A 16,254-nucleotide genomic window follows, 5' to 3' on the forward strand; every position below is an offset into this window, starting at 1 on the left:
CTACTTGTGTCTCCAAAGAGTCGTCGTATATTTTTGAGTAAATTGTGGTTTCCACCACCCTCTCTACATATACAGTGACCCCCCCTCTAGGTCCCTGTCTATTCGTGTTATCAAGACGCTCAAATACAAGGACATCGATCATCGACGTACACATCTCCGCCACATTCAGACTGAGCTAGCATATGTTGAGCTAATTCATCAACATGCGCTAGGGAATGATAAGGTTCGTCCTGATTAATCAAATGATCCATCAAATCCAGTGGAGTTGACGGGAAGGCAAATTTATTTGGAATGAACGCGCGCGCATGTCCTATTTGAGGTTCACGCTCTTAGGAATGATGCTTCTTATTTGTTGTTCGGTAATTTGAATTCCATGTTTTGATAGATTAAAATGTTGGCAAGAACAGAAAATAATAAGCATGGTAGCGGAGAGAACATCGGATCTACTAACACGTTCACTATGTGCCAGATATCACAGATTTGCCGCCAGAGTACCGCCCTCATGAACAACCTTATACTTTTTCGACAAGGAGCATATATTATTAATAACAACCTTATACTTGAAGTTGTTGATCAATTGGAGGAGCAACCCAAACCGTCGATTGGACAAACAACCTCTTGATCAAGGATTGGTGGATTGCCATGTCAAACCCCTCCACCCCAAAGATCGTAAGGCAATGGCCTCTCTCACTATGCTAACAAGTTGGGTAATTTGGAATGAGAGGAACGCTCGGGTATTCCGAAAAAAAATCCGCGCCGCCAACAATCCTTCTTGTTTGCGGAGCCCCTCTTGCTCCTTGTAATTCTCTTAAACTCTTTCTTAACTGTAATAGATATATGCAAAGTTTTTTTGCCTCCTTCAATATTTTTTGCTTATTCGTTGGATGCGAGTTTACAATTAGTGTGCAATTTCACTATGACTCGCCTCTTCGATTAATGTCGAAGTATCAAAAGAAATTAAAGTGATTGAGCTTTGTAGTATATTGCATAATAATTATCAACACCCAGGCACGTGAATACCATATCTAGGCCCTCCAGGTTTGCATTGAGATCCGTGACTAGAATTTTCTCCTTTTGTTTCTACCAATCAAAAAAAAGTTGAACTTGCAAGTCCAACTGGTTTTTGACACGAGTACTAGAGAGAGTTCCTTATTTGACAGTACTTCTAAAATATGGTTCCTTATTTGACACTCCGACCGTGAGCCCCGGCTATCAAAAGACGTTTTAAGATGCCTAATTGGCAAAATCAGTGCTATATTTCATATCCGTGCCTCAAAAGAGGTATCTATGCATTAAAAAGTCCGAAGATGGTGCTTTTTGTCAAGCCCATCACAAATATGGTGTTCTTTTTGTCATTTTCTCACTCTACTTGTGTCTCCAAAGAGGAGACGTATATTTTTGAGTAAATTGTGGTTTCCACCACCCTCTCTACATGCTTTTGCAAGGATCACCATCTCTACAACTTTTCTTTTGCGGTTTTCACCATCTCTACATCAAATATATTGCACATTTCACTAGTTTTTTCTTTAATCCACCGCTTAGCTCAATTAATCCATCTAATTTTTGTGCATATCAATGGCTACTTAAACATGCTACACTATTTCGGGTTCACTTAATGTAAAAGTTTATCTATGTACGGTTCGTCGGATATGTTTCTCCTTCTTATTCTCCTTCTTCTTCTCCTTCTTCTTCTCCTTCTTCTTCATCTTCTTCATCTTCTCCTTCTCCTTCTTCTTCTCCTTCTTCTCCTTCTTCTTCTTCTTCTTCATCTTCTTCATCTTCTTCATCTCCTTCTTCCCCTTCTCCTCCTTCTTCTGCTCCTTCTTCTCCTTCTTCTTCTTCTTCTTCTTCTTCTTCTTCTTCTTCTTCTTCTTCTTCTTCTTCTTCTTTGACCCGATGATGGACTAAATTTGACCTTTTGCCATGTAAATAAGGGAATTGTCCGCCCTGCTTGACCCGGTGAGGGGGTGCACTTGCGTTGAGGGGGTGGAAGACAAGGTTGGCTGGGCGTTGGAGAGAAAACTTGCAAGTTCGACTAGTTTTTTACACGAGTACTAGAGAGAGTTCCTTATTTGACACTACTTCTGAAATATGGTTCTTTATTTGACACTCCGACCGTGAGTCCCGGCTATCAGAAGACGGTTTAAGATGCCTAATTGGCAAAACCAATGCTATATGTCACAACTGTGCCTCAAAGTAGGTATTTATGCATTAAATACTCCGAAGATGATGGTTTTTGTCAAGCTCATCACAAATATGGTGTTTTTGTCATTTTCTCACTCTACTTGTGTCTCCAAAGAGTCGTCGTATATTTTTGAGTAAATTGTGGTTTCCACCACCCTCTCTACATATACAGTGACCCCCCCCTCTAGGTCCCTGTCTATTCGTGTTATCAAGACGCTCAAATACAAGGACATCGATCATCGACGTACACATCTCCGCCACATTCAGACTGAGCTAGCATATGTTGAGCTAATTCGTCAACATGCACTAGGGACTGATAAGGTTCGTCCTGATTAATCAAATGATCCATCAAATCCAGTGGAGTTGACGGGAAGGCAAATTTATTTGGAATGAACGCGCGTGCATGTCCTATTTGAGGTTCACGCTCTTAGGAATGATGCTTCTTATTTGTTGTTTGGTAATTTGAATTCCATGTTTTGATAGATTAAAATGTTGGCAAGAACAGAAAATAATAAGCATGGTAGCGGAGAGAACATCGGATCTACTAACACGCACACTATGTGCCAGATATCACAGATTTGCCGCCAGAGTACCGCCCTCATGAACAACCTTATACTTTTTCGACAAGGAGCATATATTAATAACAACCTTATACTTGAAGTTGTTGATCAATTGGAGGAGCAACCCAAACCGTCGATTGGACAAACAACCTCTTGATCAAGGATTGGTGGATTGCCATGTCAAACCCCTCCACCCCAAAGATCGTAAGGCAATGGCCTCTCTCACTATGCTAACAAGTTGGGTAATTTGGAATGAGAGGAACGCTCGGGTATTCCAAAAAAAATCCGCGCCGCCAACAATCCTTCTTGTTTGCGGAGCCCCTCTTGCTCCTTGTAATTCTCTTAAACTCTTTCTTAACTGTAATAGATAGATGCAAAGTTTTTTTGCCTCCTTCAATATTTTTTGCTTATTCGTTGGATGCGAATTTACAATTAGTGTGCAATTTCACTATGACTCGCCTCTTCGATTAATGTCGAAGTATCAAAAGAAATTAAAGTGATTGAGCTTTGTAGTATATTGCATAATAATTATCAGCACCCAGGCACGTGAATACCATATCTAGGCCCTCCAGGTTTGCATTGAGATCCGTGACTAGAATTTTCTCCTTTTGTTTCTACCAATCAAAAAAAGTTGAACTTGCAAGTCCAACTGGTTTTTGACACGAGTACTAGAGAGAGTTCCTTATTTGACACTACTTCTAAAATATGGTTCCTTATTTGACACTCCGACCGTGAACCCCGGCTATCAAAAGACGTTTTAAGATGCCTAATTGGCAAAATCAGTGCTATATTTCACAACCGTGCCTCAAAAGAGGTATCTATGCATTAAAAAGTTCGAAGATGGTGCTTTTTGTCAAGCCCATCACAAATATGGTGTTCTTTTGTCATTTTCTCACTCTACTTGTGTCTCCAAAGAGGAGTCGTATATTTTTGAGTAAATTGTGGTTTCCATCACCCTCTCTACATGCTTTTGCAAGGATCACCACCTCTAGAACTTTTCTTTTGCGGTTTTCACCATCTCTACATCAAATATATTGCACATTTCACTAGTTTTTTTAATCCACCGCTTAGCTCAATTAATCCATCTAATTTTTGTGCATATCAATGGCTACTTAAACATGCTACACTATTTCGGGTTCACTTAATGTAAAAGTTTATCTATGTGCGGTTCGTCGGATATGTTTCTTTAGCATAATTTATAGTCATTGAATCAAAATTAAGCCATTATAACTTGTAAAGCATAGATGTATTATATTTTGACTGGCAATTATATTCTAATAGTTTATTAGTCTGACATGATTATTTGTTTTGCAAAGACCAGTTCTAAGTAAGCATCGGCACTTCTTATAAAATGGATCTATTACAGTGTACAATGCACGCACACACAAAAGTCATTTTTTTATGGATACACATTTTCTCAAATTTTAATGATTCATAAATTGTGTGCATAATGCGGGATCTAATATTAGTTTTCTATCAACCGAGCTTAGTCATGTATCAGTAAATAACTAGTGAAATATGCAACGGATTAGACGTAAAGGTGGTGAAAAACTGCAGAAAAGCTGTAGATGTGATGATCCTTGCAAAAACATGTAGAGAGGGTGGTGAAAACTGTAATTTCCTTTATATTTTCGGAGGGTTTTCTAGTTATAATCAAACAGTAATGCAGTACCCGAATTTGTGTGAAAAAGATAGCTGTTATCAATAGAGCAGCAGCTAGGCTTCTGCACGTGCTGTGGCGGCAAATTTGACAAATTTAACCTATGAACGAAATTAAATCACAGAATGAACTGCTCGTGAAACTATTTCATGCGGCTGACTTTTTTGTGATACCTGATACGAAGGTGTCACACTACATTGTGCAACGCCTCACAGATAGGCGCTACACGCCTTGCCAACGTTGCACCCCAAACTGCCTAAAAATTGCTAAGTCATTGTGCAGAGCCTACGAGCTAGGCGCTGCACTGTATAATGTGGCGCCTAGCTCTCAGGCGCTGCACTAGTGGTTGCACTACAAAATGAAGCAACCACTAGTGCAACACCTAGAAGCTAGGCGCTACACTGTATAGTGTGACGCCTAGCTCTCAGGCGCTGCACACTGACTTAGTAATTTTCGGATCACATGGATGCGACGCTGGCCAGGCGTGTAGCGTCTATCTGCGAGGCGTTGCACAATGTAGTGTGACGTCTTCGTGTCGGGCGTCATACAAAAAGGTCAGCCGCGTAAAATAGTTTCACGGGCAGTTTATTATGTAATTTGATTTCGTCCGTAAGTTAAATTTGTCAATTTTGCCGCAGGAAGGGGAAGCTTCCCGGTGTCCACACCATCACCATAGGGCATAGGCTACAGGCACCCCAAGCCGGCAGCCCCCCGCCGTCCCACCATCTGCGCCGCTCGTTGGCAGAGCCACCCAATGGAAACCAGGATGCTAGCTGCCGTGCGCGCCGCCGACCGCGAATTGCTTTACAGCTTGTACTACCCGGCGGCGGCGGTGGTCGGCTGCGTCTGCCTCGACTACCTCAGGTGCAGTGAGTGCGAGCGCATCCTGGGCCAATCCTTCCTCGCAATCGAGCTCGCCGTCCGCAAGAAGCAGCGCACGGATCCTCCCGTGCCGGCGGCGCGCGTCGGGCAAGAGCTAGGGCAGGGGGGCGGGCCGGGCTCGCACGGGGCCGAGGGGTCCGACGCGGCTCTCTCCGGCATGGCGCACCGGGTCGTGCCGGGCTCGCACCCACCGTCGGATGGGGCCGAGGGGTCCGCTGCGGCAGTCTCCGGCATGCCGTACCGGCTCGTGCCAGGCTCGCATCCACCTTAGGACGGGGCGGAGGGGTCCGACGCGGCAATCTCTACCATGGCGCACCGGATCGCGCCGGGCATGAACGGCGGGGTCGAGGTGTTCGAGGCGGCCATCTCCGGCATGACGGCTAGGCTCGGGCTCGCCGCCGCCGTGGGGGAGCGTGCCAAGGAGGTGTTCAGGAGGATGGAGAGGGCCAACGCGTGGCATTACGGCAGGGGCTGGCCTACGCGGCCTGCCTCTCGATCGCGTGCAGCACAGACGGCTCGGCGCTGTCGCCGAGGGAGCTGGCCCGGGCAGCAGCCGCGGACGGCGGCGCGGCCTCGCCGAAGGATATTGCCACACTGGTCGCGCACATCACGAGGTGGCTCGGGGAGGAGGAGGCAGCCGGCAGGGCGGACCGGCTTGTCCCAGGCTCTGACGGGGTCGAGTGGTCCGGCACTGCAGTCTCCAGCATGGTGGACCGGCTCTGGCCGGGCTCGCACCCCCCGTCAGACGGGGACGAGGGGTTCGAGGCGGCCATCTCCGGCATGGCGGCTCGGCTCGGTCTCCCGGCCGCGGTAGGTGAGCGTGGCAAGGAGGTTTTCCGGAAGATGGAGGAGGCCAGTGCGTGGCCGCATGGCCCGGGCCGGTCCAAGTTCCGGAGCAACGCCCCGCTGGTCTACGCTGCCTGCCTCTCCACCGCGTGCCACAACGAGGACTCGGCGCGGTCTCTGAGGGAGCTGGCCCTGGCGGCAGCGGGCGACGGCGGCCCGAAGTCGATGAAGGAGATCGCCAGGCTGGTATCGCACATCAGGAGCCAGCTCGAAGAGGCCGGGCAGCTGACATGCATCGGCATGGTGAGCGTCTCCAGCTTCCTGCGCCGCTTCAGCGCGTATATCGGGCTGGCAGAGGCGGAGGAGACGGTGGCTCTGTAGGCGGCGCGGCGGCTCGAGGAGGGCGCCCTCGACGTGCCGCACAGCCCGGGGTCCGTGGCGGCCGCCATTGCCTGTCTGACCCTGGAGCGCGCCGGCGCCTGGAAGCCCGGCAAGGACGTGGCAGCGGCCACCGGAGTCTCCGACATGACCATCTACATGGTGTGCGGGAAACTGCGCCCGCATGCCGAGCTGCTCTTCGGCTGATCGGATCGGACGTGCCGCCATGACCTCTTTCTTGCTCTCCCCTCCTGCCAATTTCGCAGTTCGTCCGAAACTACACGATTCTTGGCCTATCTACACGTCTTTCTTGTCGGATTGCTCTGTATTTATGCGAACTGTACTGATTAGAACAGTCATTCGTCAGTTCAGTACTGCGTATTCCTACTTGTTTGGCTACTTAATAACTCGGAACTCCTGGGCAGTGATGAATTAAGGTATTATTACTAGGAAAGGACTAGCTAGCCGTCCTTCGAAGGATCCGGCCAGCCGATCCTCCGACCTCTCTATCTGACCTTGCCGGAGAGGTCGGAGCAAAAAAAAATTGTACTAATGAAATATCGTAGCAAAAAAAATCCGGCGAAAGAGACCTCGCGGAGACGTTGGATCAAAAAAATTGTACTAATATAGCATCGTAGCAAAAAAATCCGTCAAAGTCCTCCGGTGACTTTTATGATGCAAATCAGATGAATAGTTGTAGCAAAAACATAAACCGATTGTAGCAAAAATATTGTGCTAATATAAGCATCATGGCAAAATATTTCGGCGAGGTACTCCGGCGAGACTCCTATAATGCAAACCAGCATATCAAATGTAGCAAATAAAATTTCCATGCAATACAAAATTATACAATATAATGTGCAAAAAAATATAACGGCTGCAGCATCTGAAAAAAAGGGCCGGCAAGACGCCAAAAAACAGAGATGGCCGCCATGGTCGTCGATGCCAGAAACAGGGATGGACGACGGCCCGTTGGGTGGAGCTCCTCCAAGTGCGCCCGGCAGCGTTGACCATGGCGATGAGCATGATAGTAGTAATTCGAGGACGCCGTAGGAGCGTGTGAGGATGGGGCTCGTGGCCCTGGTACTCGAGGAGTTGGAGGCGGGAGTCCATGGAAGGCTCCTGAGCAGGGCGGGCAGGCGCTGCGGTGGGGGCTACGCGTAGGGCGGCGCTCCTCCGGGGTGGGCTGGGGTTACCCCATGGGCGGCACAGCGCGGGGCGGGCTCCTCCATGGGACGGGCCGGAGCTCCTCCTTCAGCGGCGGTCAGATGGCGATGGGAATGTAGGTTGAGACGAGTCGCCTACTCGCGTGAGGAAGGAGGAGATAGGGGAACGTGGTGGGACCTGCTGCAAACACGTTTTCCTTTTTTTCCTGTACGCTGTGTAGGTGGGCCTGTTCGGTCGTCGCTAGCTCACCCGGAGGATCGATCCTCTGGAGGCGCGCTAGCATTTTCCTTATTACTACTACAGTATTTCCTTTCGTCTCTGTATTTTGCTGGTTAGTACTCCGATATAGTGTGACAATGTCGTGGGTGAAAGGAAATGCTTTCAGGTAGCAAAGAACAAATCGGCACTTACAGTAGAAACCAATCACATGCTAAGTACTGTCTGATTGATCAGAAGCAAGAGGAAAACACGATCATTCAACGAAATCCCGAGAACGACTCTGGAGTCTGGACAATCCCTGCACATCCATCGTGTGTGAAACTTCACTCCGGTCTCCAAGTTGAAACAATCTACTCCTACAAGGATTGTTCAGGTTCTGTTTCTTTTTTTTATGGTAAAAAAGGAGCCGGCTTCCGGTACCAAAGGGTAACAGAACAAATAGTTTCTCTAGCTAATACCAAAAAAGGTATCAACCGAGAAGAAAAGCAAAAGCAAACTAAAGTTTAGAAAGATCAAACATAAAACCGATTAACGCAACCGCAGTCGCCACTAAGTTTAGATAGACTCGTATTACAACTCAAAATAGGAAACGGTTTGTGACAGCCATCCAGACAATGATTCCTGATGTTTGGATCAGCCTTCAATCGATTGTCGCATGCTGTCTTCTTCTGTCTCCAGTGGTTGCTCGATTCACTGGTTCAGTTTCTTTGAACGTGAACTTCATTTTCGTCTAGCAGATGCGTTCATAATCATCAACGGACCAGAACATTGTGATCTCCCTAGAAGACATGTACACCGAAATTACCTCCCAGCTTAGGAGGCACGACAAACAGTGGCGGAGCTAGACCATTTGAAATCAGGGTGCACAGAGGGTACTATAATAGATAAAAGACAAATTTATGGGGTGTATATGTGGTGAAAATAATGATAATATTACAAAGAAATTTTTCCTAGGGGGTGTCATGTGCACCCGGCTGGCTAGCCTTGGCTCCGCCCTGTGACGGCGAAGCCGACTCCCAACATTACAAGTTACCCTAATAAAAACAGTTTTGCTAAAGCACATCTAGATGTGTCATAAGTATTGCACATCCAAGTCATATGTCATTGATTTTACATTAAGATTCGTGTGAATACTTTCTTTTTTTTTCTTTTTATGCTTGATTCACTCACTTAGATGGATGTGCCCTAGACACACCCAAATAAAAATGGGCAACTTCTACGGTACCTTTTACTACTCCCCAAATAAGACTAGTATAATCTCATCTAACGGCTGAGAAAATTTTGGCCCAGTTAGCCCAACTTATAATTATTTGGGAAAAATACTAACAAATTAGGCCCAACTTCTAATTCTTTCTCGATCTGGGTGAGAGTTAATCGTCCACAGCTGCTAGCCTGCTACCGAGCGCGACGGCGAGGATGGCCAGGAGCGCGAGCGCCGCCGCTGTGACGGAGGCGGCCCCGCACGGGCGTGGCGGAGCGTCGTGGCCTCGTAATTCGGCCGCAGCTTGGGAGTGGTTCGACGACCTCTGGCGGTAAAGGACCAATGGCCTGGTCGCAGAGCATCGGGCTGGCCTGGACATGGTGCTTCCCTGCTAGCCCCGGTGCCAAATGAACGGTGGCACGGTGCACCAATTATTTAATTTGATAATTAAAGCGGTTTGATTTATGATATCGGTTTATGTTAATCAATGCAGTTTACCTAGCGCCTCCACAACCTGAGACGTGGAGGCCGATTAGGGTCGCCTGAATAGGCGCTAGCCGCTAGGCCTCCATGCGCGCGGGTGCTGGATCACCACGGCCGCCGCATCGGCCGTCTTCCACATAGCCGGGGCCAGCCGAACCAACAATCCTGCACGAGCCAAAGGAAGGCCATGGCCAGCCCAGCAGCACGGCGGACACCGCCTCCGCCGACTCCTGCCGCCAGGTCAAGGGCGCCGCCTTCCTCAGCACTCCGATCCGATACTCGTGGCATATATCCCGGAGGAACGCGCTCGACGACGACGAACGCCGGACTAAGGAGGCGATGCGAAGGAGGGGTTGGAGGGGACAGACGGGATTTAGGATGAGATTTGGGATCGATGAATGAAGTTGACCAGGTCTGGGGTCGGGCGGCGCTACGTTGGGGCTGATTTTGGGCCTGGCCCCGACGCCGGCCTGTTATACTAGTGCTGATTTGATGAGTAGTATAATTTATACTAGTCTTCTTTTTAGCACTAGTATAATCTATTTAGGGCCTTTAGATCCACTCAAATGAATGGTTGTTATTCATTTGAGGGTACCTTAAAACAGCTCTAAAAATGGAGGGAATTCCTCATTTGACACTACTTCCAAATATGATTCCTTATTTGACACGAAACTTTTTCACTCCCTTATTTGACACGTAGTGTAAATATTTTTGCCTTATATGAGACTAGTGCATTTTGATAGCAAACAGTGTTAGTTGAAGGCTAGAAAGATGCTTTTGCCCCTAGTGACAAACAAATTACAAAACAAATGTTGTTGTATTGCTCAGGGTTAAAATACCAAACATGGCCCAAAACATGTTAGCTAGTCATGGAATCAATTTTATTTCAACAACACATTACTGTTTACGTGCGTCGGCTAAAAGCAGCAGTCCAGCACGCATACAGGCGGGACGACGTAGGTAGGACAGGAGGGACGCGCTGTAGTCGCCGAACCGTGACAAGCTGCTAATAACCTGAAGACAAAGCACTGAAACTGGATTGCGAGAGAGAGTTTGTGCGCAAATTAACATCCTGCGGCTCTTTTGTTTTTTCGTTCTTTTTTTTATCGATCTAAAGACATGCAAGAGCATCCAGCTACTGATCCTAATCTCACGCCTCGTCCATCCTGCTGCTCCGCCAGCACACCTCATTGCTGGATGTAGAGCAGGCCACGAGCACTGCACCGCACGCCTTCTCACTGGACTAGGCCCCCCGTGCTCGTCGGCAAGCACGCCGATGCCCAGTGCGTCTCCTTCCTAGACGTCAAGGGTATTTTAGTCCACCCTAAAAACATTTGACGGAATGACATGACAGACGGATCAAACGGCAGTGTCATATAAGGAAAAAATTACACTTATGAATTACTCCCTCCGTCCCAAAATAGAAGATGTTTTAGCTTTGTGAAGCAAATGCATCTAGTTCTCTTTTAGTGTAGCGAACGTACACACTAAAAGAGAACTAGATACATTTGCTTCACAAAGCTAAAGTTCGCTACACTAAAAGAGAACTAGATACATTTGCTTCACAAAGCTAAAACATCTTATATTTTGGGACGGAGGGAGCACTACACCACGTCCTCAAATAGATGGCACTCAAAAGTGCCTTCTAAAGTATCAAAAGTGCCTATAATTGTTTCTAAAGGCATAAAAAAAGTGCTAGGGAATGTTTAGACTGGAAAGGTATTTAGTGACACTCCTAAAAAGTGCCTTCTAGAGTGAGATTTAGAGGCACTATTGATTTTGCCTCTATATATCTTTGGGGGCAACATGAAAAGTGCCTTCTAAAGTTAGAGGAAGGCACTAGTGATATTACCTCTTTATTTCTTTCTAGGCAATTTCAAAAGTGCCTTCTAAAGTGAGATTTACAGGCACTATTTAGATTCTCTATATTTATCTTTGTAGGCAATTTCAAAAGTGCCTTCTAAAGCAACATGTGGAGGCACTATTAATATTGCCTCTATTCCTTCTAGGACAAATTCAATAGTGCCTACTATAGTTATATTAGAGGCACTTTTCATGCACCATTTCCAATACAAATCCATTACAGCCATGCTTTTACACAGATAGTACAACAGCTATAAACAGTACATTTCAATTTAGATTTCAAATCAACCACGACATTCCGTTTACAATTCAAATCAAAATCAACCACACCAACATTCAGTTTCGACCTAACAATGAAGATCTAGCAGGAGCACATGATCTCCAGCAGCAGCAGCTCGCCTGCTCCTCCACACGCGACAGCTCGACAAGAAAATTAATGGCCAGAAGAAATATTTAACGCAATTTAACTCTGAAAGAAAATAAGCTTGACAAGAAGCAAGTTACACTCGAGTTCTAGGCTTGTAGACAGCCTCTTGGACCCGATGTGCATAGTAAATACAATAACACTTTAACAGAAAGATCAGAATAGAAAGAGAAAATAGACAACTTTGTGAATTAACAGAAAGTTGGTTTCAGTCCCAACTTTGTGAAGTAGTTGCAGCGAGGATCAGAGTTGAGGATTTCTCAAGTTATATGGTACTTCATGTAGTTGTGAATTAACAGAGCAATATCACTAACTGAACTCCTGTACTGAGAAATACTTGGCAAGAGAGTACACTACTTTGATGATCATAATGTTTTTAGTGTTATAACATGCACTTATTGAAAATCAGATCATCTAAAGCAAGCACTAGAGCAGCAGAAGTCACAAATAACCAAGTAATCAATAGACGAACAAGTAAGGCATCTCAATACACATGCCACTGGGAAATCTATATTTTACATGTGTAAAACTGAGCATATCATGGTCCACAATCATGTAATAATCCACTACAGCAGCTACAGATCATTGTAAATGACTAAATCATAACAATTATCATCATCACAACAACTGAATATGAAACCATCAGCGTAGACACTAAAAATCATAACTGTCCAACAGCAAATGTTTTTCCAATAAATTTAAGTTTTTCCAATATATTATTTCTCAGGCTACTAATATCAAATCTGGAAAATGAACCACATACTAATATCGGGGTACTAATACAAATATAGTAATAGCAATGGAATATGGTGATACCTGCAACGTCTGGATGTATTTCTTTGATCTGTCCAGGTCTTTTTTGCCCAAACTTAATTCAAAATAATCTCCTCTATCCATGTCCTGGAAGCAGCAAGCTTCAGCTCAGTATAGAAAAACAATGATGTCAAAAGAACATTCTTCAGCAAACCATGACAGACTGAAAGCAAATGATCAAAAAGACTCATGGTGTGATTTAATTCAGCGAAGTATGGTTATTACTGTAGCATAAAACATAGAAGAGAAGAATAGAAAAAGTTACCGACTGCCCCTGGTAAACCTTCTCGATTGCTTCACTAGCAGCACTAGCTTTTAAGATAGCATCGCTGGAGGCACTTGATTCCACGCCATACCCAGAAGCAACGCCATACCCAGAAGCACGCCACTGGGGCAAACCTCCATCCAAAACCCAGACTTTGTCATGTCCATAAGCACGAAACATCCTGGCATCAAGAGAGCAAGCATCAGAGTAGGAACGAACCATATTGCAAATGTATTGGTAAGGAAACTCTAATAATTTAAGAACATATAAGAACAATAGTCTCTTGTTTCTGCCATAATTCTGCTCTAACTTGTTTTAATTAGTTCCGTGGAAGGAAAAAAATAAAGAAACTTACCACCAAACACGAGCGGCGCTAAATAGCCCCTTTCCATCGTAAACATCTTTGCTGTAGATGCCAAGGGAAGATACAGCAGCATAAAATGCTTTTTCAGATGGCAGCATGTGTGGCAACTGAATAAAAAAAGAATACATTAAGTTCATGTGACTGTTGAAAATAGCAAGTGAAGACCAACATAGGGAAGAACTGGAACAGAAACTTTTCTACCACCAAACTAGTTAGTGCAATGCTAAGCAGCCTGCCCGTGTAGCTACGAGAAACCTAACTTCAATAACTCTGTGACTTTGAATCAACAAATAAGGATTGCTAAAACAGGAATCGGCAGATCACAACACAAACAAAAGAAGGCTATCTGGGTGTATTCAGTGTGTATCATATAACAGCAAACGTTTTAGTTTGCCTGTTTTGAACTTTCATTATTTGGAATTGGCTAAGGCTATTTCTGCCGATCTGCAAAAGAATAGCACATAAGGTGTAAACCCCTACAAATGTCCATGCCCATAGATTGTTGTATTGAGCCAGATGTTTGGTTTCACTAATAAAGAAACTGGGGCGGTTACCATGTCCTTGTATAAATAGACGAAGGAGATTTACATCATTTCTTTACCTAGCGTTCTTGCCTACTAAAGAAGTGCATAAATGCACAGAATATTGTTATCATTTACAGTTAAATATACCGCTAAACAAGTATGGAGAAAAGCGAGGATATCAGAAGTAAAGAAATGCAGAATTGCAGAGCGATGTAACCATGTAGTGCACTAATAAAGCTCATAAGACTAATTAGTTAACTGTCGGAAATCTCACGCTGAGCAGAGTGCGGTGCTGGCACACTAACCTCGATGATCCATCTCACGCTGAGCAAACGCACTGTCGGAAATTCAGTTAAAAGTACACACAGTAGATTAGGGACATCCCGATCGATCTCACGCTGAGGAAACGCACGGGCGGAAAGGAACGGGACTCTGCAGCTTGGAGACGGCGGCGGCACTGACTGCAATCAGGAGGGGCGCGCTCAATGACCATCCAGGCGTGAAAGAAGTCGCGCACTGCGGCGTCGCACCTCCAATCGCAGACGACGAGGTCTCCCCCGTCGAAGCAGATGAAGCAGACGACCTCCTCGTCGTCCTCCTCCTTCTTCCTCGCCGCGGCCTGCCTCGCGTCCGCGGCGGTTAGGGCGGGGGCGGGGGCGGCGACCATGACCACCCGAGCACCAGGACGGCCGCCGGAGTTCAACTCCGACGAGGGGCGCAAACCCTAGCTCCCATGCGGGGTAGGGCACAGCCGCACGAGGAGGCGCCCGGAAAATCTAAGAGGAGGAGATGATAAAGGGCGGCTAGGTGCGTCGTTCGCGCTAGGCGACGGCGGCAGAAACCACCGGAGGCGGCCGGGGTTGAGCGGCGACGGCCGCGGCGATTTCGGTCGCAAGAGCGAGGAAGAGGAGAAGGGGAGGACGACGCGGGGCGTGGACTGGGTTGACCGGCTCGGTCGAACCGGTTGCTTCGACCCAGCCGGCCCACATTCAGTGGGTGCAATTTCGTCATTTGACCTAGGTTTAATTGAAAATACCCTGAATTATATTGTGTCAACTTGCATAACTTACGTGAATAATTCTGCAAAGTAACCTTGGATAGATGGTTAGGGCATCCGCACCGGCCAGACCCATCCGAACTAGCCAAACCGTCCGTTTTTTGTCCAGATGGATTGCGGGTTGGACGTTTTGCGTCGGTGGTAATTTTTGATCGATGCCCCAGCGGTGTATCCCAAATTGTCCGCCCCGGCCTGCATCAGTGCAGTTTCAGTTTCGTCAGAAGTCTGAAACATCATGCCTGCCCTGCCTCGCCGTCGATGTCGTCCTCGTCGAGCGCCGGGAATGGAAACCCCATGTCGTTCTCGACCTCCTCGCTGAGTATTTGGGGCTGACGCCGTTCAGGACGTCGTCGCCAAGATCACAGTAGGGCGAGGTGGAGCAGCTCCGCTGCAGCGAGATGACGATGTCCACTTCCGACAGCTATTCCCCGGGGTCCTGCACCTCGCCGGCCCAGCCTTCCGCGTCAGGTGACGCGGTGGCGGTCCAGTCCCCGAAGTCCGACCAAGAGCGCCCGCCGAGTCCTCTGATTTGGTCCAATTTTTGTAGCCACAAATCGATACAAACTAGTAGTAAAAATTAAGAGGAATCAAGATGAAAAATCAAGTCGTGAGGCAGATTAAAGATTGGAGCAGCACCGAGAGAGGCGGTTGACCACGTCCCTGCTCGGCCATGGCGAGGAGGAACTCCTCCGCTCGCATCCAGTCCCGTACTGACCGTGCGATTGGAACTAGAGCAGCAGTAGCTTGGCCCGTCTCCATGCAAGAATCAAAGCAAGAGCAGCAGCTCCACCTGTGCGATTGGGAGCAAATCATGGAGGAATTAGAGCATGGAGGAATCATCGTGTGGTTGCAATCAGAGCGGCAGCAGCTCCACCCGTCTCGAAGGAGGAATCAGGGCAAGGAAAAAAGAGAGGAAAAAGTGGAGCGGCTGCTCCATCCGTCTCACTGTGGTGATCTGGACGCGAGCGTAGCAGCAGCGGCGGAGGAGCTCGCGGGGCGGCGAAGGAGCTTGATGATGTCACTCGAGTTGGGAAACCCCAAGAGGAAAGTGGTGATGTAGATATCAACAAGTATTCCCATGAAACCAAGGTTTAATCGAACAGTAGGAAACAAAGAATGGCACCAAGGTTGAAGTAGAGACCTGCACAACTGTAACACCCCGGATGTAATTTACCTAATATGTACTCCAACTCTTGCCGTTTCCGGCGCAAAGTTATTTTATTTCCTCGGGTTCGGGTTTTTGTCTCCGTGTGTTGTTGTCGTTGTCATGCATCTCATATCATGTCATCATATGTATTGCATTTGCATACGTGTTCGTCTCATGCATCCGAGCATTTTCTCCGTTGTCCGTTTTGCATTTCGGCGCTCCTATCTCCTCCGGCGCTCCTATCTCCTCCGGTGGTCATTTCTATCTTCTTTTCATG

The 16,254-nt window shown here is 46.9% G+C and overlaps 2 protein-coding genes and 1 pseudogene across 12 annotated transcripts; 2 read left to right on the forward strand and 1 right to left on the reverse strand.

The window, feature by feature from the left end:
* Nucleotides 1-5,158: 5,158 nt before the first annotated feature.
* Nucleotides 5,159-6,778, forward strand: LOC147985941 (uncharacterized). Its single transcript, XM_087544383.1, has one exon. It carries the CDS (start codon nucleotides 5,159-5,161, stop codon nucleotides 5,555-5,557), a length of 399 nt encoding a protein of 132 aa, XP_087400509.1. The 3' UTR covers nucleotides 5,558-6,778.
* LOC147985942 (transcription initiation factor IIB-like) lies at nucleotides 5,594-6,778 on the forward strand (annotated as a pseudogene).
* A 3,540-nt stretch (nucleotides 6,779-10,318) lies between these two features.
* Nucleotides 10,319-14,738, reverse strand: LOC147985943 (uncharacterized). Of its 11 annotated transcripts, XM_087544380.1 has the most exons (6): nucleotides 14,304-14,738; nucleotides 14,186-14,234; nucleotides 13,241-13,356; nucleotides 12,886-13,066; nucleotides 12,624-12,707; nucleotides 11,117-11,803 (listed from the first exon to the last, which is right to left on the reverse strand). In XM_087544380.1, exons 1-6 carry the CDS (start codon nucleotides 14,438-14,440, stop codon nucleotides 11,720-11,722), a joined length of 651 nt encoding a protein of 216 aa, XP_087400506.1. In that variant the 5' UTR covers nucleotides 14,441-14,738; the 3' UTR covers nucleotides 11,117-11,719. The 11 variants fall into 11 exon arrangements, 7 of the variants coding, with proteins under 7 accessions (XP_087400505.1, XP_087400506.1, XP_087400502.1 ...); XR_015616953.1 differs by lacking the exon at nucleotides 11,117-11,803 and adding an exon at nucleotides 10,319-10,844 and having other exon boundaries at nucleotides 12,624-12,721; nucleotides 14,186-14,738; XM_087544379.1 differs by lacking the exon at nucleotides 11,117-11,803 and adding an exon at nucleotides 10,319-10,844 and having other exon boundaries at nucleotides 14,186-14,738.
* Nucleotides 14,739-16,254: the final 1,516 nt, after the last annotated feature.

The sequence above is a fragment of the Triticum urartu genome, chromosome 2A, assembly GCF_056163025.1.
Source record: "Triticum urartu cultivar PI428250 chromosome 2A, HENAU_Tu73, whole genome shotgun sequence".
Taxonomy (NCBI): domain Eukaryota; kingdom Viridiplantae; phylum Streptophyta; class Magnoliopsida; order Poales; family Poaceae; genus Triticum; species Triticum urartu.

Excerpts from the sequence above, each read along its gene's own strand:
- LOC147985941 (XM_087544383.1), top strand. The coding sequence starts at position 5,159 with ATGGAAACCAGGATGCTAGCTGCCGTGCGCGCCGCCGACCGCGAATTG.
- LOC147985943 (XM_087544376.1), bottom strand. The coding sequence starts at position 14,440 with ATGGTCGCCGCCCCCGCCCCCGCCCTAACCGCCGCGGACGCGAGGCAG. Across the intron at positions 12,708-12,885 it reads AGGTTTACCAGGGGCAGTCG|GACATGGATAGAGGAGATTA; the intron begins GTAACTTTTTCT and ends TGCTGCTTCCAG. Across the intron at positions 11,804-12,623 it reads AATACATCCAGACGTTGCAG|CTGTCGCGTGTGGAGGAGCA; the intron begins GTATCACCATAT and ends TTTCTTGTCGAG.